General features: G+C 36.2%; 1 protein-coding gene across 2 annotated transcripts in view; it reads left to right on the top strand.

Annotated features, from left to right (window-relative positions):
* ITGAV (integrin subunit alpha V) overlaps window positions 1-26155 on the top strand; it is a 101940-nt gene that overhangs the window by 67358 nt on the left and 8427 nt on the right. For both annotated transcript variants that reach the window (XM_043488237.1, XM_043488238.1), the window contains exons 13-26: window positions 807-998; window positions 3576-3621; window positions 5015-5122; window positions 6770-6828; window positions 8336-8490; window positions 11648-11785; window positions 15569-15636; window positions 16242-16389; window positions 16915-17007; window positions 21148-21227; window positions 21605-21685; window positions 22499-22604; window positions 23179-23337; window positions 24149-24262. In XM_043488237.1, the coding sequence (XP_043344172.1) occupies window positions 807-998; window positions 3576-3621; window positions 5015-5122; window positions 6770-6828; window positions 8336-8490; window positions 11648-11785; window positions 15569-15636; window positions 16242-16389; window positions 16915-17007; window positions 21148-21227; window positions 21605-21685; window positions 22499-22604; window positions 23179-23337; window positions 24149-24262 (1547 nt within the window). The remainder of the gene's footprint in view (window positions 1-806; window positions 999-3575; window positions 3622-5014; window positions 5123-6769; window positions 6829-8335; window positions 8491-11647; window positions 11786-15568; window positions 15637-16241; window positions 16390-16914; window positions 17008-21147; window positions 21228-21604; window positions 21686-22498; window positions 22605-23178; window positions 23338-24148; window positions 24263-26155) is intronic.

Genomic DNA, 26155 nt, shown 5'->3' on the forward strand with positions numbered 1-26155 from the left:
TGCTTTGGGAAATAATTGAAGGATTTTTAAGAAGGGAGGTGACATGATATTAACATTTGGCAGTCTTGAGGAGAATGGATTATAGGGGCAAGAGTAGAAGTGGGAGGCACTTAGACTCCTTTAGGGGTCCAGGCAAAGGATGACAATGGCTTGTCCAGCGTGGGGCCAGCAAAGATAGAGGGAAGTGGACATAGTATTCATAATATATCTGGAGTTAGGAAAGGTTATAGTGACCATTTGGTTGTTTTTTTTCTTTTTAAGAATTTCAAACTTTTAAAAATTTTGGTATAAATTGATTAAGATAGAGATAAAATCATAGTGTTCAAGTCTCTGAACCAGATTGACTTCTCAACAAAATAAAAAAAACCCTCAAAACCATGCCCAATAAAATTAACTAGAATTTTTGAGAGCTAGAATGAACCTTAGATGAATATTTTGACATGTCCCCTCCTCTCTGTTTTAAGGATGAGTCATTTGAGATCAAGAATGGTTAAGTGATTTGTCCAAGGTCAGACCCAGAATATATGGCTCCAAGTTAATGTCATTTCCATACTGTTTGCTTGAATCTCCTTGAATTTGGTTTTTGCTTTTGAGTTAAGAGTACACTACTGAACTTTGAATCAATATTTATCATGGTATCAATACATGGATTCTAAAGATGTTAGGATCTTCTCCACAGAAATAATGATGAGCACTATGACGTATTTTCTCCATCTGTTCCCTCCTCCCTCCCACTCTCATTTCTTCACCTTCCCCCCACCCCTTCCCCCCCTCCTTACTCTCCCTCTCTTCCTCTTCCCCCTCAGATATTGCAATTGCTGCTCCATATGGGGGTGAAGATAAAAAAGGAATTGTTTATATTTTCAATGGAAGACCCACAGGCTTGAATGCAGTACCATCTCAGATCCTGGAAGGGAAGTGGGCAGCTCGGAGCATGCCACCAAGCTTCGGCTATTCCATGAAAGGAGCCACGGATATAGACAAGAATGGATATCCAGGTGCTTCTTAGAAATAAATAGAGCATCTTAGATTTTTCAGTCCTAACAGCCAGTAATATTAGGTTGGTGCAAATGTAATTGCCGTTTCAGACCGTGGACTTTAAATCATTATAACTAGGCTCAAACACATCTTTGTTAATCAAAATAGGAACCATTACAATAAACAAATTTTTGCCAGTGAGAAATAAGTTTGTTTGATCCTGTAGTGTAAAAATCTGTGCTTCAGGATTTGATGAACTTCTCAGAAAGCATTTTCTGCCTCCTGCTGGTTGTGGAAGCATCTTCACTGCATTAAGTAGTCAAGATGCTTGAAGAAGTAGTAGTCAGTTGGTGAGAGGTCAGGTGAATATGAAAGATGAGGGAACACTTGTAGCCCGATTTGTTCAACTCTAGAAGCATTGATTGTGCAACATACAGTCAGGGGTTGCTGTGAAGAAGAATTCGGCCCTTTCTGTTGAGCAATGCCTGCTGCAAGTGATGTAGTTCTCCATATATCTCATCGATTTGTTGAGCGTACTTCTCAGATGTAATGGTTTCACTGGGATTTAGAAAGCTATAGTGGATCAGACCAGCAGCAGACCACCAAATAGTGACCATGACCTTTTTTGGTGCAAATTTGGCTTTGGAAAGTGATTTGGAGTTTCTTCTTAGTCTAACCACTGAGCTGGTCGTCACCATTTTTGTATAAAATCCACTTTTCATCACAGGTCACAGTATGATTGAGAAATGGTTCATTGTTGTTGCATAGAATAAGAGAAGATGACACTTCAAAAGGACTATTATTTTGATTTTCTGTCAGCACACGAGGCACCTACTTATCTAGCTTTTTCACCTTTCCAAATTGCTTCAAATGCCAGACAAGTATAGAATGGTCAGCGTTGAGTTCTTCAACTTCTTGTGTAGTTAGTTGTAAGAGGATCAGCTTTGATGATCCTTTCAGTTGGTTGTTGTCAGCTTCTGATGGCCGGCCACTGTGCTTCTCATCGTCAAGGCTTTCATCTCATTTGCAAAACTTCTTGATTTATCAATGGCCTGTATGTTCATCATCAGTTCCTTCCAAATGCATTGTTGATGTTGTGAGTTGTCTCCGCCGCTGTCTCTGACCCACTTTGAACTTGAATAAGAAAGTCACTCAATTTTGCTTTTTGTCTAACATCATTTCCATAGTCTAAAATAACTATAAAATATACAGCAAGTATTAAGTCATTAGCAAAAAAAATGTAAAGTGAGAAATGCACATTGAAATGATGTATAACATAACCCCATTTGTTTAAGGATGTATTCCCATATCAAATGGCAAAGGTCAGCATTGTAAAACCACAGTTACTTTTGCACCAACCTAGTATTAATTACTGCTGTCTTCATTTTATGTTATAAATCAGTTTAATTCAGTATTTCAACTGCTGTTCAAGCCCCTGCCGTTGTTCACGGCACGGTTGTCATAACTGAGGGGATACAAAGCGCAGATAGCTCTGTTTCCGGTCATGTTTTCTTTTGGGGCATAAAAAAGTTCCTAATTTTTTGTGATCCACTGTGTCTGTCTTTATGGTTTCTCCTGTACTTTTCTGCTTAGAAAGAGCTTTGTCAAATTAAGCTTGGGTAAGCCTATTGGGCTATAGTCCATGGGATCACAAAGTCAGACACAACTGAAGTGACTTAGCACACACGCACGCGTATACTGTGAGATAGAGTTCTGATTTCATTTTTCCTGACTGTGAACCAGTGGTAATAGCTACGTGTGAAGACTAATGCATTCTGTTCTTGGGTTTGGATGCTATCTGCTGTCATTCTAAGGATTCTAGGTACAGTTGATCCTTGGACAGTGTATTAAGGGTGCTGACCATCTGCACAGTCAAAAGTTCATATATAACTAACTACAGTCGACCTCTGTATCAACAGTTCTGGTTGTGAACCAACCTCAGGTTGTGTAGTGCTATAGTACTTTCTGTTAAAAAAAAAAAATCCATATATAAGTAGATTTGCACAATTCAAACCCATGTTGTTCAAGAGTCAACTGTGTTTGTATTTTGGTTTTATTTTGTTTCAAAAACAGAAAGAAAAAAATTTTTTTTGTTTCAAAACACAAAATTCAAAAATTTTTTTGTTTCAAAAAAATAGAAATTTAAAAGTCCACAGGCAAATGTATCCCTATAGCTGATTCATGTTGATGTATGACAGAAACCAACACAATATTATAAGTTATCCTTCAATTAAAAAGAAATAAATTTAAAAAACTGAATTAAGAAAAGCCATAGGCATCTATAAAGCGTTTACCTTCGGGGATGTATGTTTGGGTGGTATATCCTTCCTCATTGGTGTTGATTTTTACTCAGTATCCATTCAGAAGTTTCTTATCTACCTGGATGGATGAAAAAATTAGTGTTATGAAAGTGTTTGTCATTGATAATAGTGTAAAGTTTTCATATACATGTTAACCTTTTAGATGTCTTAAAATCACTGATGAAGAACTTTGAGTCTATGTCTAAATCTAATCTTTATTATGTACATGAAGGGCTTTATAGAATTATATGTGAATTTTAAAAAACTATTAACATAGTTTTTCTATTCTCTTTTAAGACTTAATTGTAGGAGCTTTCGGTGTAGATAGAGCTGTATTATACAGGTAAGACTTTCCATATCTGATAATACAGGAGTATTATGAATTATATGAAAGTTTTATAGTTAAGTACCAGTGCTTAAATTTCATTTTAATTTTCTTGAACTAATGATAAAATTTGTTCTTTCTATTCAAGATTCACTTCAGGCAAGGGGTAGTGATACAAGGAGATTCCCAGAATAGAGAAAGCAGTAGATTTTTTTTTTTTTTTTTAGAAAAGCATTCAGAATTTTCCATCTTTGTTTTTTAAATTTGTTCAAAGATGTTCTCCTATGTTTTAGATTTTGTGAATTTAAAAGTATATGAGTTACATTTAAAAGTATAAAAGTTACATTGTCCTCTAAGAGACGAGAAATTAACTTGGTATTTGTGCCACAGTATTCTGAGACCACCGGGGAAGTATGTAATGACTCCCAAAATAAATGTTTTTATCAGAGTAGTATGTGTAAATCTACATATTTCTAGTTCCCAGCTTCATACATATTTCCTGTAATTCTCTGTGTTTCATCAGTTCCCATTGCCTTACAGTATCATCTGGCATCGCAAGTAGATTAAGATGTTTACACTTCTATGGACTGTGCTTATACATGGCAGGAAAACTAACCCTCTTGTGTAGTGTAGGTCAACTTGATTGTGCCTCTCAGAGCAGCTTGTGGCCGTACAGAGTCTAGGATTTGTCATGATTGGAACAAGCACACTGACCTGAGCCTGCTATATTTTTTTACAGAGCATAAACATGTACATCTGAATTTTGGAAAACTATATTTATTTTAATTTATTGTTTAGTTTAAAAAATTGCTATTAATGAAGTAATACAGGCATGTGGTAAAATTTCAAGCAATATAAAAAGGGCATACAATAAAAAAATACATACTTCCTCTCACACCAGTTACTAGTTCATTAGTATATCCTACTGGAAACATTCTGTGCATTACAAAATTGAGTGTGTGTATGTGTTGTGCATGCATCCTTTTTGCATGGCTTTTTTTTTCCCCTGTCATACTAAAATTCTCTCCTGGTTAATCTCATCCCATATTAGTGCAGATGGCTTTACAGCACTCACCTCCCTCTTGTATTGCAGCTGCATTAGGTAGCTATCCCCTGACCTGTTTAACCATCCTGCCTTATTGGGCTGTGTTCAATAGGTTGTGACCAGTGGTCCTGCTTTGCTTGGAATTGAGGGGACTTTACCAGATCATGGAACTTTCACTGATAAAGTCGACAGTCTGGGGCAAACTGGGATATTTGGTCTTTCTAAGTTTAGATTGTTTCTATTCTTTTTGCTATTACAAACACTGCTTTTGTGAACATTGCTCTGTATACACCATGAATGTGAACCTAAAGTACTTAGATCAGTGTAACATTTTAAATAACTTTTTTTCTTTTTTTTTAAAACCAGGGCCAGACCAGTTATCACTGTAAATGCTGGCCTTGAAGTGTACCCTAGCATTTTAAATCAAGAAAATAAAACCTGCTCTCTGCCTGGGACAGATCTCAAAGTTTCCTGGTAAGGGTGTTTGTTTAATAATAGTTATTATTATAATTATTGGTTCAATCATTATAAAATTAATTGAAAATGGGCAAGTGGGCTGAAATATTACTCACACAGTTTCTATGGATATACTCTATTTTCTTGTCATAGATTGAATTTAGAAATATTGTTCCAAAGAGGGTACATATAAGCCTCTAGAAATATTCTATAAACTAGTATAAAAATAATTTTTGAAAAATGAATATATCAAAAATAAAAAAGCCAGTGAGCATTTTGATTTTGATTTTTAAAAACTAATGATGTTTTTCAGATTTAATATCTATGACTAATTGTATGAAAAGAATTATTTTGCTTGAAGGTATTGGTTTTCTGTTTGTTCTTTCACTAATTTCTGAAGAAAAATGTAACTTTTTCTGTAAGCTTAATATCTGAAATTCTCTATTTCTCAAGTTTCCATTTTTTATTACTTTTCACTGTATCATGTGATTTTTTTTTTTGCTATTTTTTGTTCTATTTGTATTTATAATTTTCTTGTTTTTATTCTTTAAACTGACTCATGTTTTACTTTAAAACATTAAAATAAAATAGAGAAGCCAGTCTTTCTCATACATGTCAACATAAATATAAAATTAATAATGAAAAGTCCTGATCCATATAAACTGACTGTACGTACCCAACTTTGGGAAACTATGTTCATGCTTCTTACTTACACAGAAAAATCAAAGAGAACTTAAATATGAAGGGTAGAATGATTGGAAGGTGGGAAAATTTTACTTCAAATGATCTAATGGAAAGATATTTTTCCTGATTTTGTTTTTGAAGTATTTATTGTTATTAAAATCATTTTTCAAAAATATTTTTTATATATTTAAACAAATAAACATGTACACAATAAAAATTTTATTTCTTTCATCAGAGTGCATTAAAAGTTCAATAATATTTGGTCTTCATTTTCATTGATTGGCCGTGACATTTTCAAGATTTTTGCTTATTCTGGTAACAGTGTGAAGGCTTTGAATACATTAACTAGAGCAGTAGCTTTCATATGTTTTTGATTATAGGATGAAACACATTTTACATCATAATCCAGTAAACATAGGTTTTTAAAACTTAAGTTTCATGAAATCTTATCCTTGATACTTAAGTCAATTTTATACATATATTTTTTTTTTTTAAGATGCTGGCCACAACCCAGTAAACTGATGTCATGACCTAGTAATAAACTGTGACAAATACTGTTCTAGAGGAGCTTACTAATTAAAGGGAGCTTTGTGGGACTTTTAAATAAGTGAGATATTTATTTTAAATCTGGACTGTCATTTTCCTCATTTAGATTTATGGAAGAGGTTCTATAAACTTGAGAGGAGGTTAGGAATTTTTTTTTTCTTTTTTGTCTCATTAAAGTATCGTGAGAGGAAATGTGCCTAAGTTACTGAAGAATGAGTTAGAATATTCTGTATAGTTTAATATATAAAAATAACATTAAGATGTATAATCTGTTAAAAATAATATTAAGATGTAAAGAAAGATACAAGGCTTCCCAGTGTACACTAAGTATTAGAAATGTGAGATTTAAAAAAGAAGAAATGTGAGATTTGGGTGATATTAAAAAATGTTTAAACTGGATTATGGGATTTGTGTGTGTTTTTTATTTTTTTACAGTTTTAACGTCAGGTTCTGCTTAAAGGCAGATGGCAAAGGAGCACTTCCTAGGAAACTTGGTAAGTGTTCTATGGAAAAATTATATATAATGGTGCTGCATAGGCAGCACTTAAAAAACATTTTAGGATATTTGAATAACTATTCAGATAGTTGTTATTTTTTTTTATTTGAATGTTTATGTTAAAGACATTTAAAATTACAACATAATTATTTTGTTTGGCAGCTCTTAAGCCAGTTCAGAGATAATACATTTATTTATTGGCATTCTGAAAAATTAGTGATAAATACAGCCTTGAGAAAGTTAAAGTTACCAATGTGAGACAAATGAACTTGAGGAAAAATGAATATCATTGTTTATAAAGTCAGTTACCTACTGAGAAGTTTATATTTTATGTGTTGGAGAAACCCTGGTAATTTCAGGAGTAGAGGTGATTTAGAAAGAGAGAGAAGGAGAAAAAGTTTTGACCACTAAATTTAACCCACACAGAAAATACTAATTTCACTCTTTTTTTCCAAAGAATTGTTTATGTGATTCTGAATGCAAAGTAGGAGAGTTCAGTAACTGTTGTGGAGATTTGTTGGTGTTTATGCTAAGAAATTGAAGCTCTTAATAGAGGACTGAGTCTGTTGGGAGGTGTGTTTGTGTCTGAAGTTCACATAGGGTAGCAAGGAAGGTAATTTTTCAGTAAAGACCTGAAGGAAATGAAGGAACTAAGGGATACGTGGACAAGTATTTTGCAGAGGAATTGGCAGTTTCAAGAGGCTAGAGGCAGGCGCTTGCTGTCTCTCAAAAGAGTGGATGGAACAGAACTGGGAGCAAAATAATCCAGGGTTTTCACTCAGATTTGTTATGAGTTCAGCATTTAGAGGAACTTGAAAGGAGACTTGTGGTTTTAAAGATCTGCATTCTTATCTCCTTTGAAGAAACTGTCTAAGAAGAACTGAATCTTAAAAGCTAGTAATCTAGCACCTGTGCTTGATTCTTGGCTCTGCTTGATTCTTCCATGGGAACATTCTTTTTAAGATGATTCCTGACCTAGTTAGGTTTGTTTGGTCATTTGCTTCATGAGAGACATATTTACCTGATAGTTTGATAGGGTAGCTTCATTAGAAGTATGAGTTGCAATTGATAACAAACTGCTCATTCATCATGGTAGTGAATGTATGGGTGTATATTAGTAAACATTTCTTACAATCAGGAAGAGTGCTGCCACCTGCATTAGTGGTGGGAGTCTTAATTATTCACATATTTCATTTCTGAACTTCCTCCTCTCAGCTTAAGTTAAAAGAAAAAAAAATTCCCTTCTATCTGCTAGTTTTATCATTATCTGAATTATTAGATGACATTAAGTTGGGAATGGTTGGATTAATTAATTATGAAATATTTATTCAGAATTAATATGTTGTGGTCTCACTATAATGTATAGACTTTTTAAGAATGAATTAGAAGCAAGTTACTTCTTAAGAAATGTCTGTGTATCTCTCTTTACATGAAAACTTGAGATATTTAGGACAGGTAGGTGTCCATAAAGATTATGTTGGTTATAAGTCCTTTGGTTTGTATAGACTTCCAGGTGGAGCTTCTTTTGGATAAACTCAAGCAGAAAGGAGCAATTCGACGAGCACTCTTTCTCCATAACAGGTCCCCGGGTCACTCCAAGAACATGACCATCTCAAGGGGGGGACAGATGCAGTGTGAGGAGCTGATCGCATATCTGCGGGTAAGACATACTTTTTTTTATGTTCCTTATCTTTCTATGTGTTATTTTTCCATCTGAATGACTTTTCCTTTCTGTAAAATTTTTTTGGTGGTGAATAAATAAGAAAGCAGAAAAATGCAGTTGAGGAAATTGGGCTTTTTGAAGAGTCAGACTTGAGTAATGGACATCTACTCTTGTCAGACTGGATATCACATGTGTCCTTAATAAATTATGACAAACGTATTATTGGGCTCTCAAGACCGTAAAAGAAATCCACCCCTCCCCAGTTAATCAATTAAAAAACTTCACTGGCTAAACCCGACTTGTGAGTTGTAAGCAAGTGTGAGTCAGGGTAGCTAGGGAGGGAGGGCTGGAACCTGGGCAGGGGGCAGAGGGGGAGCAATACTTGCCGACACCAGTATGGGGGTTCGGACTCACCTGGGGCCTGCTGCAAGCCAGGGGTCTGACCTGAACCTCCTGTATTAGGTCTAGATTTTTCCACAGGGCTAAAGTGTTCCCAAAACAAAGATGACCCTGACTCTTGCAAGAGTAAATGCAAGTTTTCACTGGAACAATCTAGTACAGGTCCCACAGGTTAAGTTCAAATCAAGTAAGAATTCATTTCTAAAGTACTAAAGAAACAGAAAGTAAGCCATTAGAAGACACAGCAAACAAATCTTAGTCCTGGAAAAGTGAAGTGAAAGTCACTCAGTCGTGTCCGACTCTTTGTGACCCCATGGAAAGGCTTGAGATTTAGAATTATCAGTTACAAAGTATACATGTGTATGAAATATTGAAAGAAATAAAGGGTGAAATTTGATTTAAAAGACAAAAGTATCAGTGAACATATAGAAGACCCAACATAATTAATAAACTCTATTTAATAAACCTATATAGAACTTGGCATCCAACATTTAGAGAATATAAAAGTTCCCCATGTACATATAGGAAGTCTGAACAAATTTGAGAAAATTGAAATCATAGAATATATGCTATTTGATTATAGTGCAATTTTTAGAAATCAGTAACAAATTTAAATTGAGAATTAAGAATTGTGATTTTAAGCAACTTATGGATTAAAAAAAGATCATACTGGAAATTTACTTAGAAGTGAATTATAATGAAAATATCAAAATGTGTAAGATATCCTAAAAGCATAATGTAAAGGTAAATATATATAGCCTTAAATGCTATTTAATTTAAATGAAAGCTTGAGGGAAAAAATGAAGGGAAAATAAACCCAAGAAACCTCCACAAAAAATTAAAAAAGGACATTCCTGGTGACTCAGCAGTAAAGAATCTGCCTGGAGTGCGGGAGACCCCGGGTTCGATCCCTGGGTTGGGAAGATGCCCAGGAGAAGAGAATGGCTACCCACTCTGGTATTCTTGCCTGGGAAATCCCATGGACAGAGGAGTCTGGAGGGGCACAGTCTGTGGGGTCTCAGAGTCAAGACACTGACTGAAGCAGCTTTGCTCGAAGGCACATAGATAATGGAGGAATTAAAATAATAGAATATTATGAACAACCTTGTACCAAGAAAACAAAAACATTCTTAGAAAAACATAGCACGACTGTTACTTGAAGAAATAGAAAACCCAAACAATCCACTGAACCATAAAAATCATTCTGAAAATTGAACTGGCAGTTTAAAAGTCTTTACACAAGCAGATCACAAGACCTAAATAATTTTATAGGCAATATCATCTAAGCTATCAGGAATGAGACATTCCAATATTAAACTCTTAAAAAGAATAGAAAAAACAAGATGCATTTCCAGTTTATTCTCTGAAGCTAGTGTAATTGATACCCAGACTGGCCAAGGATAGTATAAAAAAGAATTCATGAGTCTTACACAAAGACATAGATGTAGAATTACTAACCAAATATAAGCAAACTCAATCCAAGCTGTTTATAAAGAATATTAAAAAACAGATCAACTTGCATGTATCCTAGAGCGGGTTAATATTAAAAATATAGAAGTGTAACTTCACACATGAATAGACTGAAAACATGGCCATCTTACTTGAAGTGCAAGAAAGGTTTTTGATTAAATAACTGTTCATGATATTTGCAAACAAATACCTCAAGCTTCAACTATGAAGAAATTCCGTTTTACACTCAGACAAAGTCTACCAGTACCTATTGCTTGTTCCAGATGAGAATTAATGAGAATTCTTATGTGTTGCTGATGCCAGTGTAAATGCTATGAAGATTTTGGAAAATAATATGGTATTATCATAGAGAACTGACAAATCTCTTTTCCACTGTGTAGAACGATACTTTTTTTTTTTTTTGTAATAGCAAAAATAAACCAAAACCCCAAAGAAATCCAAAAAAGAATTATTAAACTGTGGATTTATTATAAGTATTACTCAACATGGGCTTCCCTGATAGCTCAGTTGGTAAAGAATCTGCCTGCAGTGCAGGAGACCCTGGTTCAATTCCTGGATCGGGAAGATCCCCTGGGGAAGGGATGGGCTACCCACTCCAGTATTCTTGGGCTTCCCTTGTGGCTCAGCTGGTAAAGAGTCCTCCTGCAGTGTGGGAGATCTGGGTTCCATCCCTAGGTTGGGAAGATCCCCTGAGAAGGGAAAGGCTACCCACTCCAGTTACTCAGCAATAAATATTAACCTTGCTACATGCAACAGTGCGAATGAATCTTCTAAAAAAGGGTTGAAGCAAATAACAGAAGAATATGTATGGTCTCATTTTAAAATAAACAGGAAAAGCAATCTGAAGAACATGCTGTTTTAGAGACATATACAACTAGAGTAAAACTACTGTGAGCAAGCTAATAGAATGATTACCTCTGGAAGGCAGACAAAGGGATGAAAAGAGCATGTAGGTAGCCTAAGCAATGTAGGTAATGTCCTAGTTATTATTTATATTGGGTGTGTGTTGGAGTGCCCATTTTATTAACAGGTCTCGTGTATTTTTGTGTGAATCGAATATTACATTACAAAACAAAGTTGGTTAAGGATTCTCAATGGATAATGGTAGTCTTCTTTATGGATATCCTGTTCTTACGTAAGTGTAGTATTACAGAGAGTTTTGGTAGAATTGGATCGAGGGGTGAGTACAGCTGGCTTTGTATTGTATGCTTACGGATTTCTACAGATTGCTTGATGTCTTACTTAGGTTGATGTTGTAATTAACTCAAAGCTTTTGCATTTTTAGGACGAATCTGAATTTAGAGACAAACTCACTCCAATTACTATTTTTATGGAGTATTGGTTGGATTATCGAACAGCTGCTGATGCAACAGGGTTGCAACCTATTCTTAACCAATTTACTCCGGCCAATGTTAGTCGACAGGTACTGTGCTTTATTAATTTATCCTTTAATCTTTTAAAAAAATCTTATAATTCGTATTTTTAAATAGCATAAGAGATTGCTTTTATTTTATATTTTTTTATCTTTTTGCATTAGAGTATAGCAGATTAACAATATTAAGATAGTTTCAGGTGGACAGCAAAGGGACTCAGCCATACAAGGATTGCTTCTATAATGTTGCATTTTTAGTTAGAGAAGTCGGAGGGGAAGAGACATTCAAAGTCACTCAACTTATATGCAGAGGAAGACAAGGTCGCATTTTGAATACATAAAACAATAAAGTAATTCAAGGAAAACAACAAAATGCCAAGTAATACATAGTATTTTAGTATTTTGCTAAACAAGTTTATGTTATCTTTGATTTATATTTTAAAAACTAGTGTATATACACACATATGCATATATAGTATGTAAATCATTCTTTTGATAAAATCAAATATAGCAACAGAATTTTATAAGGAATATATTTTATATATGTTAGCTATATTTTATAGTTTTAATTTTATAATTTATTTTATATAACTATCTTATATTTCATTTTGCATGTAAATTATAGGTGCTGCTTTCCACTACCCATTAGTATAGAACTTACATTGTTCCTAGTTCATATTTTTTACAATTTATATTTTTAGGGGATGCACAGTCTTACGTTGATTAATTTAATAATGAACATATGAGCCTCTTATAGTCTGTTGTTCAGTTTTACAGTTTTTAAAAAAGTTAATGGTTACTTTTACATTATGCATTTTGATATAGGAGTTATGATTATTTTCTGTTTATAATTCTGGAATTTTTTGGAAACTATTTATTAGTGTTAACATTAGTTTACTGGGATCACCAGTCTCTTTAATACCAATATAATTTAAAGGCAGCTTATCAAATTGGTTAACTTTGGAAACTGCTTTGAGGGAAAGAATAACTTTAATATTTGACTTGCTTCCCTTTCTCCACCTCCCCTTCTTCATTATTTGAATCTGTTTCCTTTGTGTTCTACTTTTGTTTCGGCAAGGACATTACCTACTCTTAGGCATTTCTTTCTGTATTCTTAGTTTTATTATGCACTCTCATTTCTGTGTTAATTACCTACCCTAACATGCTTATTTACTTCTCTCTAAAATGGCCCTTTATTTCCCTGGTCATATTACTCACTTTTTTAATTACTGTAGACTCTCTTTAAGGTACTGCTTTCTAATAGAAATATAATGTGAGCCACGTTCGTAGTTTAAATTTACTGATCAGTAACATTAAAAAAATAGAAAACTGGTGACTGTAATTTTAATAATATATCTGTATTAGTTTGCTAGGACTGCTGTTACAAAGTGCCACAGAATGGGTGGTGAAATAATAGAGATTTATTTTCTCACAATTCTGGAGGCGTAAAGTCAGAGATCAATGTGGGCGGTGCTGGTCTCCTCTGGCGCTTTTCCCACTGGCTCCTAGTGGTCGCTTTCTCCCTGTGTCTTTATGCGGCCTCCCCTCTGTGGCTGCGTTCTAATCTCCTTATAAAGCACCAGTCATATCGGATTAGGGGCTTCCCTCAGCTCAGTCGGTAAAGAATCTGCTTGCAACGCAGGAGACCCGGGTTCGATTCCTGGACGATCCCCTGGAGAAGGAAATGGAAACCCACTCCAGTATTGTTGCCTGGAAAATCCCATGGACAGAGGAGCCTGGCGGGCTACAGTCCATGTGGCTGCAAGAGCTGGACACGACTTAGCGACTTCACCACCACCACCATATTGGATTAGGGCCCACCCTAACGATGCCATTTTAACTCAATTACCTCTTTAAAAACCATATTTCCAAATAATCACATTTTTCTATGAAATTCTTTATACTGTTTTTTACTGTCTTCAAAATCCAGAGTGTATTATACTATAGGACATCTCAATTCAGATGCTAAAGCTTCATCAGAAATATTTTTTCTTCATTTAGAAGTCATAGAATTTGCAACTGAAAAGTGGAGTCACATAGCCAAGTTATTCTAAAAGTTATACTAAAAGTTTTCTAGTGGCAGAATCAAGTATCAGTTTTTAAATTTAAGTTAATTAATATTAAATGAAATGTAAACCGCCCCCCCACCCCCGCCCCCTGCCCCAGTCATACTAGGTACATTTCAAGTGCAGCTTGCTGTGGCTCCTCTATTGGACATAGCAGCTCTTGAGTTTTCCTTTCTGTATCGTTATCCTTTGGAGTTACAGACTTAGTGCTTTCTGCACTAAAAGTGGCTTTTTAACCCAACCGCGCCCACCCCCCCCCTCAACTGCCCTCTGGTTGTTCATTCAAATGTGTATTAAGTTCTTACTCTGTGTAAGATACTAAGGATATAACTGTAGAGATTTAGTTCTCTGTGAATGGAAAATAATGCTCTTTTTCCATTTCTGAAGCTGTTTTCCTGATAGTGTATTTTAATGCTGTAGTTGCACCAATGCCAGCTTAATCCTTTTTCTTCAGTGTAGAGTGGTAACTACCACTAGTAACTAACTAGTAACTAGTAACTAACTAGGTAACTAGTCAAACATCCCTTTATCATAGTTTATTAATATTTCATAATACTTCTCATTTCAAACTTCAGATACTCATCATTATAGCTGGAACTTTTAATACATAGAATATCACATATCATTAAATCTACTCTTAGTTCATGAACTAAGTTAGTAGTTGATTGTCTTTCATGTGACTTGTGCAGTTACCTCAAAGTTCTTCTAATGATCCTGGCCTTTTCCCCCCAACTTCTTGAAGCACATAGCAGCTGTTAACATCTAGGTCAGTGAATTAGTTAACATGTATTGTTGGGTTTCATCCCAATTACATTGTCAGTTAAGATCTCTATCATATTATTTTATTCTGGGAAGCCATATATCCTTGTAACTTGAAAGCATACAGTTTTGTTGTTGTTTTCAAGAAAGCCTGTCACTATTTTTCCCCTTTAAATCTTTTTCTTTTCTGTTTGCCTTAGGACCCGAAGCCCTTTGTATGTTAACAGTAGGCAAACCAAGAATGGCTTGATCATTTTTTTCTTTCCTCTTTTATTAATTTTTATGTTTCTTATTTCACATCCTGCCCAGCTGCTTCTTCTGCTTCCTCCACTATGTCTTTCTGCTGGGTTTTCCATAATGTTCCAGCTGACACATCATATGGTCCTATCTAGAGAGAGAAAGTGTTGAGGTCTTTGCTTATTGTACCTGTCTTGGGTCTGCTAACTTAATGCTTCTGGTTCCATTTTCTTTCTCTTTCCAGATGGCCATGCCAGTGCAGAACTCCTTTCATCCAGTTTCTGTTCCGTTCGGTCTGTCTGTCTGAATTGTTGCTATGGATCCACAGCTCCTTATTCTTTTACTCCTCATTCTGTGCTCTCAAGAGGCATGGTCTATAATGAGAAATTCTGTAAAGGAGCTTTTTTGGCCCAAGATCACGCAACTTAGCAGAGGCAGACTAAAGCCAAACTCTAATTTCAATATTACTTTCTATTCTACACTTCATTCCAAAGTCATAATAGGTTAATTTGAGATAGACCTAAAAGGTTCCAGCTAGTTGTATTATACCCTATGAATCTTTCCCTTCCTTTTCATTCTTACTAGCTAACGCTGACCTGTTTAAAAACAGGCAGCCATGATCCCTTTTGCATTCAGGTATATATATAAGTTGAGTGTATATAAATACATACATGTATATTCATATACATCCATATATATATTAATATACACTGTGTGTGTGACCTGTATTGGTATTTATTCATGTAGAAAAAAATAAAAACCTTTCTTCTAGGCTCATATTCTACTTGACTGTGGTGATGACAATGTCTGTAAACCCAAACTGGAGGTTTCTGTAGATAGGTAAGTTTTGCTCCAAATAATAGACTGTATAATAAGAAACTGAATGAAAGAGCACATTTTTCTATTAAAGTAATAGCAGTGAGAATTAGTTGTGTTGGAGGATAATGCATGATTTTCAGTAAAGGAGTGAATGTTGAGCTTTAGAAAAATAGGCTGTGTGTTTCACCAGCTGCCTAGGTTAACAGATCTGTTTTCATCAGTATGGAGTAGTGTCACAAAGGAGCATTGTATTCTCTTAAAGATTGTCTCTTAACTAAAGGACGTATTGCCATTTTATATAATGTATAAATTACAGCAAATATTTTAAGTATCATGACCAGGGGATTAGTTCAACTTTTAGAAAACATCAGGAAATTAATAAGTACAAAGGGATATAAAGTTATTTTCATAACAGATTTGAGTGATAGTGATATGAGAAGGCATCAGTGTTTCCTTTTATTGGGAGAAACGTTGAATTTGCACCCAGTTGCTGTTTCCAGTTCAGTGTTGATCTGTGCAGTAGTCTCAAAATATCCTGAGACGTTCTTGAACTTGTCAGTGCTTTGAACAGTCATGCTCTTGCTATGCAGTCCTTTTTCATTGACTAGATTTATATTAACTTGTAGCGATCAAAAGAAGATCTATGTTGGGGACGACAACCCTCTGACCTTGATTGTTAAGGCTCAGAATCAGGGAGAAGGTGCCTATGAAGCCGAGCTCATCGTTTCCATCCCGCTGCAGGCTGATTTCATCGGGGTTGTCCGCAACAGTGAAGTAAGCAAGCTGCCTCTTTAAAAATCGAAATGCACTCATGGTTTATATTAACATTAATGAGCAGCTACCCTATTTATTATACTACAGCTTAGCTGTTCTACCTAAGGCTAAATTGCTAGACAATAGAGTGCCTGTCTCACCTAATTCTTTTCAAGCCTAGTACTTTGCATAATGCATTGATACGACTTTTTAAAAATTGCTAGCTAAGTGCCTGACACAAGGTCAGATGGATAAAGTGTCTAAGCCTGGCCATCAAATAATTTGTCAGAAATAATATGGTTATGTGTCTAAGTCCTCTAGGGATCGTCCAGAAACACTTTTGCATTTATATGTGGCAACTGAACACAGTTCTGGTTCCCCCATATCTCTCATTACTCAAATAGATCTATTTGCTTGGTAAAACAAGAAACCCAAACATCCAACTGTATGATATTGTCTAGAAACTTTACAGTTTGTATGGCTTCTGCTTTTTTTTTTAGTGATTAATTTATTTTCCCTTCAATCCTCCTTCTTCGTCTATCAAAGGCCTTAGCAAGACTTTCCTGTGCGTTTAAGACAGAAAACCAAACCCGCCAGGTGGTTTGTGACCTTGGAAACCCAATGAAGGCTGGAACTCAAGTAAGACATTTTAATTAAATGGGTCTCTTTTTTTCTTTCTTTGAGATTAGCATATTTTTTGTGGGTTTGTCCACAGTTGTTTGTTTGATTATTTTGTATTTATGTTTTGAGTATGGTGGGTCTCTGCTGCTGGACGCGGGCCCTCTCCAGTGGTGGTGAGCAGAGGCCACGCCTTGTTGTGGCGCTCGGACTTCTCGCTGCGGTGGCTTCTCCTGTCACGGAACGTGGGTTTCATTAGTTGTGGCTTGTGGGCTCTAGAGCGTGGGCTCAGCAGTTGTGGTGCATAGGTCTAGCTGCTCTGTAGCATATGGGATCTTCCGGGACCTGGGATTGAACCGGTATCCCCTGCATTGCAAGGCAGATTCTCAACTACTGGACCACCAGGGAAGTCCCATAGTAATTTTTTTTTAATAGAAACTTTTTTTAATAAAGAACTTTTTAATAAAAACTTCAAAATAGTATATACACAATGGAATATTACTCAGCCATTAAAAAGAATACATTTGAATCAGTTCTAATGAGGTGGATGAGACTGGAGCCTATTATACAGAGTGAAATAAGCCAGAAAGAAAAACACCAATACAGTATACTAATGCATATATATGGAATTTAGAAAGATAGTAATGATAACCCTATATGCGAGACAGCAAAAGAGACACAGATGTATAGAACAGTCTTTTGGGCTCTGTGGGAGAGGGCGAGGGTGGGATGACCTGGGAGAATGGCATTGAAACATGTATATTATTGTGTGTGAAGCAGATCGCCGGTCCAGGTTCGATGCGTGAGACCGGGTGCTCAGGGCTTGGTGCTCTGGGATGACCCTGAGGGATGGGATGGGGAAGGAGGTGGGAGTGAGGTTCAGGATGGGGAACACATGTACACCCATGGCGGATTCGTGTCAGTGTATGGCAAAACCACTACAGTATTGTGAAATAATTAGCCTCCAATTAAAATGAATAAATTTATTTAAAAAAATAGTATTTCAGTTGGTTTTGATTTAGAATGTAATGATTATTAGAGCTTAGTTTTGATTAAGATACTAAAGTAGTGAGTTGTGCTATTACCTGTATTCAGCAAGCTGCTCTTTGCCTTCAGTTTGGTGAATGGATAAGAACATGTTTAAACTAAGGACTGAGATTGTAACTTTGATATTTTAAACTGATACTTTAATGCATCCTCCAAGCTACTCTGACAAATACCGAGACTGTTATTCTTAGGTGATTTAGAGTGATCTCATAAACTGGGGCTTCCCTGGTGGCTCAGACTATAAAGAATCTGCCTGCAATGCAGGTAGGCCCAAGTCCTATCCCTGGGTTGGGAAGATCCCCTGGAGAAGGGAATGGCTCCCCACTCCAGTATTCTTGCCTGGAGAATTCCATGGACAGAGGAGCCTGGCAAGCTACAGTCTGTAGGGTTGCAAAGAGTCAGACACAACTGAATGACTAACACTTTCACTTCACACTTTATGAACGTGAAACCTGTGAGGTCATCCCATTAGGACTGAACTGCACATTGGTTGGATCAGACTCCTCTTTAGGTGGTGGAGAAGGGAGCCCAGAAGCTTGAGAAGAAGCACTCAGTGGATTGCTTCCCAAATCTTCTAAAAAATGGAGACAATCATGTCAATGTATGGCAAAAACCACTACAATATTGTAAAGTAATTAGCCTCCAACTAATAAAAATAAATGAAAAAAAAAATAAAAAGGAGACAAAATATACCTTTTTGAATTGCTAGTACCAAGGGGAAAAAAAGCAGCAGTATATTTCTTGTTACCTTTTCAATAGAATTTAATTTATTAATAATAAAACATAGATATTGGTAATTTGAAGATCTGTGGTCATTGTTATTCAGACGCTCAGTCATATCTGACTCTTTGCTACCCCATAGACTGCAGCACCCCAGGCTTCCCTGTCCTTCGCTATCTCTTGGAGCTTACTGAAACTCATGTCCATTGAGTCAATGATGCCATGCAAACATCTCGTCCTCTATCGTCCCCTTTTCCTCCTGCCCTCAGTCTTTCCCAGCATCAGGGTCTTTTCCAATGAGTTGGCCCTTCACCTCAGGTGGCCAAAGTATTGGAGCTTCAGCTTCAGCATCAGTCCTTCCAATGAATATTCAGGGTTGATTTCCTTTAGGATGGACTGGTTTGGTCTCCTTGCAGTCCAAGGGACTCTGGAGTCTTCTCCAGCACCACAGTTCAAAAGTAGCAATTCTTAGGTGCTTGGCCGCCGTCATGGTCCAACTCTCGCATCCGAACATGACTCCTGGAAAAACTATAGCTTTGACAATAGGGACCTTTGTCGGCAAAGTGATATCTCTGCTTTTTTAACATGCTGTCTAGGTTTGTCATAGCTTTCCTTCCAAGAAGCAAGTGTCTTAATTTCATGGTTGCAGTCATTGTCTGAATTGATTTTGGCACCCAAGGAAATAAATAAAGTCTGTTACTGTTTCCATTTTTTTCTCATCTATTTGCCATGAAGTGTTGGGACTGGATGCCATGATCTTTGTTCTTTGAATGCTGGGTTTTCAGCCAGCTTTTTCACTCTCCTCTTTCACCTTCATCAGCCTTTTAATTCCTCTTTGCTTTCTGCCATTAGGGTGGTGTCATCTGCATATCTGAGGTTATTGATATTTCTCTGGGCGATCTTGATTCCAACTTGAGCTTCATCCAGCCTGGCATTATCTGTGATAATCTGGGACTACATATTCCATATCTACCCTTATAAACAGTGTCCTATTAGATGTTATTTAAGGGTACAGACTTTGAATGACTAGTAAATAAGTCCTAGAGATCTAATGTGCAGTGTAATGATTATAGACAAGAGTATGGTGTCAAACTTGTGAGAGATTAGATCTTGATTATTCCAACCACAAGAAAAGAAGTTATAATTTTGTAATGTGACAGAGTTACAGTTGTTGCTGCAATGGTAATCATGTAATGTATGAAATCAACATGTTGTCTACCTTAACTTTACACAGTGTTGGGTGTCAAATATTAATATATTTCAATAAAAAATATTCCATATTTCTTTACATATATTTTTCCTTTAAGAGTCATAATTATTTTTAGATGTATGGTCTCTTGGGGAAGAGCACTTGAACAGAGTCCTCAAAGTTATATTTTTCACTTGTATTTATTGCAGTGTTTTATTAAGAAGTGAACATGCCTTTTATTTTCTCATACACTCATTCTAACTTTTTTACTCACTGTACATTCAGGAAAGATAATTCCAGGTTAATTCTTACAGCCGGCTCCAGGCTTTGTGAAGTGAGAGGTGGTTTGATGAAGTCCCCTAGAAGGGCCATTTTTAGATGTCTTTTAGATGACTTCCAAGAAGCCTGCTTTCTCTAACTTTGTAGCTGTTTTCTTTAAAATAACAATTTTCTGCCTGCAGAAGTTAAGATGTTTGTTACTGATGGACTTGTGGGTGGCGTAGAGAAATTCTGCTTCTGGCCCTGCTTCTCTCCTTTTTAGTCAGGCTCTCTCAGTCTTGTAAACCATCTATTTCTTCCTGTTCCATTAACACAAGTTGAGGTATTAGCTTCCTGTCACTAAATCTTGTGCATAACTACTGTACTTTCATTGGATCAGTGGTTCCTCTTGCATTTTTCAGAAAGTTAATATTAGTTGACATTATAAGGAGATAATTTGTTAATATTATAAGGAGATATGATTAATCATTGTTGTTAAACAGGCTTCCTTATGGATTGGCCTGAGTATCTTAATTAATAAGGATTTGATAGAAGATCAGACTTAGTTAGGGCTTCCCTGGTGTCTCACTGGTAAAGAATCTGCCTGTAATGCAGGGGACACAGATGCGGGTTCGATCCCTGGGTCAAGAAGATCCTGTGGAGAAGGGCATGGCAACTCACTCCAGGGTTCTTGCCTGGAGAATTCCACAGACATAGGACCCCGGCATGCTGCAGCGCATGGGGTCGCAAAGAGTCGGACATGACTGGAGCGTGTTGGTAGCTGCAGCAGCCGCAGGCTTAGTTATTTTTGCTAGAGTACTTTCAGTTTTATTTTAGGTTCAGAAATAACCTGTTTTAGACCATTCTTTTTTCTTTGGACATTGGATTTGGAATTTCACGTGTTTGACGTGTTTCTCACTAACATTGACCTTCTTTTCCTCCTCTAGCTCTTAGCTGGGCTTCGTTTCAGTGTCCACCAGCAATCAGAGATGGATACGTCTGTGAAATTTGATTTACAAATTCAAAGGTGTGAAAACAACTTTTTTCTGTTTATAATAACTTTTGAGGAAATAGTATTTGTTATGAATATGTTTTGCAGTATACTTAAGTATTATGGAATAGGATAGACTAAAATTTTAATACTTAGTTATCAAATTTTAAGACCAATATTTACATGATAAGAATAATTTTATTATTTTTGAGTTTTAAGACAAAGATAAAAGTTAAATAAAAATCATCGTCTTAGAATTAAATGCTAATGAAAATAATTATTTTGTGCAGTTTGTCATTTCTTTATTGCTTTTCATTTGTTCACTTTTAGTTTCACTGCATTTGCCTCTGTATGATTTTGATTTTAATTATGCTCATCAAATTCAGCCCTAAATTTATGTTTTTCTTTTTCAGCTCCAATCTTTTTGATAAAGTAAGCCCGGTTGTATCTTACAAAGTTGACCTTGCTGTTTTAGCTGCTGTTGAGATAAGAGGGTCAGTATGATTACCCAGTTGAGTATCTTATTCTCATGATTTAAACTACTTTAAAAAGTAGTTACTTTTTTTTTTAGTTTTAAAAAATTTATTTATTTTTTAATTGAAGGGTAATTACAGAATTTTGTGGTTTTCTGCCAGATATCAACATGAATCAGCCATAGGTATAGATATGTCCAGGGCTTCCCTGGTGTCTCAGACGGTAAAGAATCCATCTGCAATACGGGAGACCTGGGTTTGATCCCTCGATCGGGAAGATCCCTTGGAGGAGGACATGGCAACCTATGCTAGTGTTCTTGCCTGGAGAATCCCATGGACAGAGGATCCTGGCAGGCTACAGTGGGTCACAGATAGTCAGACACGACTGAGCGACCAAGCACAGCACATAACATATGTCCAAGTCTTAGGCCCCCTAACTTCTTTTGTATAGTGTATGTTCCATGTTTCATGGTGATTTTACTAGAACTATAGTTTCTGTAGAAATAAGAAGGCTCTGGGTGTATTCCAAAGCCCCAAATATTTATTTGATAATTCTCTGGTAATAAACCAGACATGGCAAAAGCAGCATAAAATAAATTTGTTGAACTTTATGCAGAAATGTTCGCCTATTACCAATTCATCTTTTACACTGGATTCATTAAAGAAGCGTTTGTATGTCCAGCTGTGCCGTGTACACATACAAGTATAATTTTTTTTGTCTTTGGTGTTTTTTTAAAATTCTGATTTTATTCATTTGGATACTAGGTACTTTTGAAAATGAACTGACCATATCATTTTGATATTCATGGTAGGTTTTCTTTGGTCATTGTTTAGAGTCTCAAGTCCTGATCATATCTTTCTTCCGATTCCAAATTGGAAGTACAAAGAGAACCCTGAGACTGAAGAAGATGTTGGGCCAGTTGTTCAGCACATCTATGAGGTTTGCAGTTGGATTTAATTGATACCTGGTAGAGAGACAACAGAGAAACGAACAGATAGGCTGCTTTTAAAAAACAAGTCCAAAAAACAAAAAGAAAACAAATCTATGTAACTTTTATGTAAACTCTGCATAGTTTAATTTTGTGCCAGAGATTTCTTAGAATTTTTTCCCCATTCTTAAGCTCATTTCCATTAGACAAGTAACTTCAAGTGGTAAAAGAAAGCTGTTTATACAAACTGTTGTTTAAAACTGATTAGTTGTACTGGAATAAAAGGAATAGGTCGTTGAGTAAAATTTTGCTTCTGTAGGAAGGAAATTTTCTATGCCACTTATCAGTAACTTTTTCATGTTTTCCTCTTTTGTTTATATTTTTATCCTGACACATACTGCCCTACTCAGAGGCATATGTTGAGTTTGATTCTTTTGCATACTAATGATCATGATAATCATATTAGAGTCACTATGGAAACTCTGCTGTTATTCAAATGCTGTTGCTTCAGGATTCCTAAAGATGATGTAGAGGAAGGATTATAGATTTTTGCCCAAAATATTTACATTTTCTTTTCCTCATTAGCTGAGAAACAATGGTCCGAGTTCATTCAGCAAGGCAATGCTACATCTTCAGTGGCCTTACAAATATAACAATAACACTTTGTTGTACATCCTTCAATATGATATTGATGGGCCAATGAACTGCACTTCAGATATGGAGATTAACCCTTTGAGAATTAAGGTAATATGCTTCATAGCAACTGTTTATTATACTGATGTTTTATTGCTTTTCTTTCTAAATCTATAAAAGAAATGCATAAAATAAAGCAATTGTTTTAGTAATAAATCCATTCTGCAAAAATATTTTAGTTTTAACCAGTATGCTATGTATTAGATTGTTATATTTGTGTAATGAGTAAGGATGAATTCTCGCTCTGCTGAACCATTTATTTATGTAGTGTTTAGTGAGCCTCTGGAGATATTCTTAGGTGATCCAGTTTGACTTTGGTTTCATCACATAGTGGTTTATCCACATGTGATATTATATCAAGGGTGTTTGGATGTCCAAATTTTTGTCTTTGGGGTAAGATGTAACATTTTACTCTTGGCTTTTTTGACTTGACCTAGAAAATATCATTTTATGGACTTCTCTTTACTTTTAGATACAGTCCTCTCCATCCTAGCATGTATCTTTGGATAAGAAGCTGTTGCAGTTTGGAAAAAGGAGGGTTAAGAAAACAAAAAACGTATACTCTTGACACACATCACAGATGTACACTGTGAAATTTCAGACTGTTTTGTATATTTTGTCAATTTCTCCTCTCACTATGCAAGGGGGGAAAATGATGACTAGGCAGAGGTAATTTTTTGCCACATATTAAGGACTCATCTTTATTTTCTGTGCTTAGTTTTAGCCATATAGTAAGTGGTGATTTTTCTATCATACCAAATTTTTAGTGACTATTTCAATCACATGTAACAGCTTATGCCAAAATGTTTATTCAAAATATCTTCCATTGCTATTTACCACCAGTTTATTATTGTAATCCTAGATCTCAAATTCACAAGCAACTGAAAAGAATGATACAAGTGGTGGGCAAGGTGACCGGAACCATCTCATCACGAAGCGGGATCTCACCCTCAGTGAAGGAGATGTTCACACTTTGGTAAGTGCCATCCCAACAACTAGCACTTTGAATGTTTTAAAGTATGTGATTATAGAACTGATGCCAAAGAACATTTCAAAAATAACAACAGCTGTGCTGCAAAGAGCTATATATTTTAATACCACTCACTCCTCTTACTTTCCTCTTCCTAACTGGATTAACACCACATTTTATTCAAAGGATCTATCTTTATAGATTGCTAATAAAAATGTTTTATATTATAACTTATTTTTCTGACTGCGCTCATTTAACTGACCTCTTTCTTGGTCTCACTCTAATCTTTGCAACTTATGTGCAGTACTGTAGAAAAAACCCGGAAGGCCTCAACAAAAAATGTGAGAATAATTAACATTATGATCATCTTTTGTTGAGTCAGCCTGTCTAATGACTATAATATTATAGAGAGGTTTGTCACTCCAGTTCTTAAAATTGAACATGTTAAAAGATGTTAAAATTTAACATCTGCAAACCATAGCTAGCAGAGCACCTGGTGTGATGTTTATGTTCACTAGCAGTCACCAGTTACTTTCCTATCTCCGAATTTCATGGTTCTTCTTAGCTCTCTTTCAGTTTAAGTGCTCAGTGACTTTTGGGCACAGTTAAGCACTTCCTCCCTTATGAAACATTCCTGTCATACTTCTAGAACACTACTCTCTTGGTTGTGCTCCTACCACAACTCTCTATACTTCTTAATCTCCATTTCTAGGCTTTTAAGCTCCAGAGAGGATTTTTAGGGCTCAGATGTCTTGCTGTTCCACTTGCAGCCATTCATTAGGTCTCTGGTCCAGTTTTGTAAATACCCCACCTTTCAGGTATTCAGGTATTCATTGGCCACATGTGGCTAGTGGCTACCACTTAGAGAAGTGCAGGTATATCCACACTGATGATTTCTGTCACTGTAGAGGTTATATCCCACAGTTCCTGTGAGATGACCTTAATCATTCTCAGGGCTATTAAGTACTGTTTCTGTATAGATGAGTTTGATTTATATTTCCAACCCAATCCTCTGCACTGAACTCCAGACTCTCATCATCCAACTGTCTACTGGAACTCCTCTTAAATATTTAATAGGAATCTTACACTTAATGCGAAGAACATACCCTTGAGTTTTCCCAAGGCTAATCTTTCGGTGGTGTCCCACGTTTTAGTAAATACCAACTCATTTCTCTGTCTAAAACATGGGCATTGTGCCTGACTCTTTTCTTTCTCTTAAACTTCATATCAGCAAATTCTGTCCTTATCTACTTTCAGAACACACAGAAAGTGACCCTTTGTTGCCATCTGTATCACTGCCACAATCTGACCCAGGCCACCTTCCTCTCGCACTTGAACTATTGCCAAATCTCCAGTTAGACTCCATGTTTCTGCCCTTATCCGCATGACAGTGTATTTGCCACATAGAAGCCACAGTGACTCTTTTTAAAAAGTGGTCAAGTCATGTCACTCCCAAGGACTTCCCTACAGCTCAGACAGTAAAAAATCTCCCTGCAATGCAGGAGACCCAGGTTCAATCCCTGGGTTGGGATCCCCTGGAGAAGGGATTGGCAACCCACTCCAGTATTCTTGTCTGGAGAACGCCATGGACAGAGGAGCCTGGCGGGCTACAGTCTGTGGGATCACAAAGAGTCAGACATGACTGAGCGACTGCCTCTACTACTGTGTCACTCCTGTGTCCTCCCGTCTAACTCAGGAGAAAACCAGAGCCTAAAAGGCCTTCGGGGCAAACAGGATCTGGGCACTTCTGCCTTGCTGCCTGCCTTTGCTCTCCTTCTCTGCCCTCCCCATTTTGGTCGCCTTGCTTTTCATTGAGCTGAGAGCCCCAAGCCTGTTTCTACCTCCTAATTTTGAAAATTGCTCTCCCCCTAAAATGCTCTTTGCCCAACTATCTCTATG

The sequence above is a fragment of the Cervus canadensis genome, chromosome 15 (assembly GCF_019320065.1).
Source record: "Cervus canadensis isolate Bull #8, Minnesota chromosome 15, ASM1932006v1, whole genome shotgun sequence".
In the NCBI taxonomy this organism is placed as follows: Eukaryota; Metazoa; Chordata; class Mammalia; order Artiodactyla; family Cervidae; genus Cervus; species Cervus canadensis.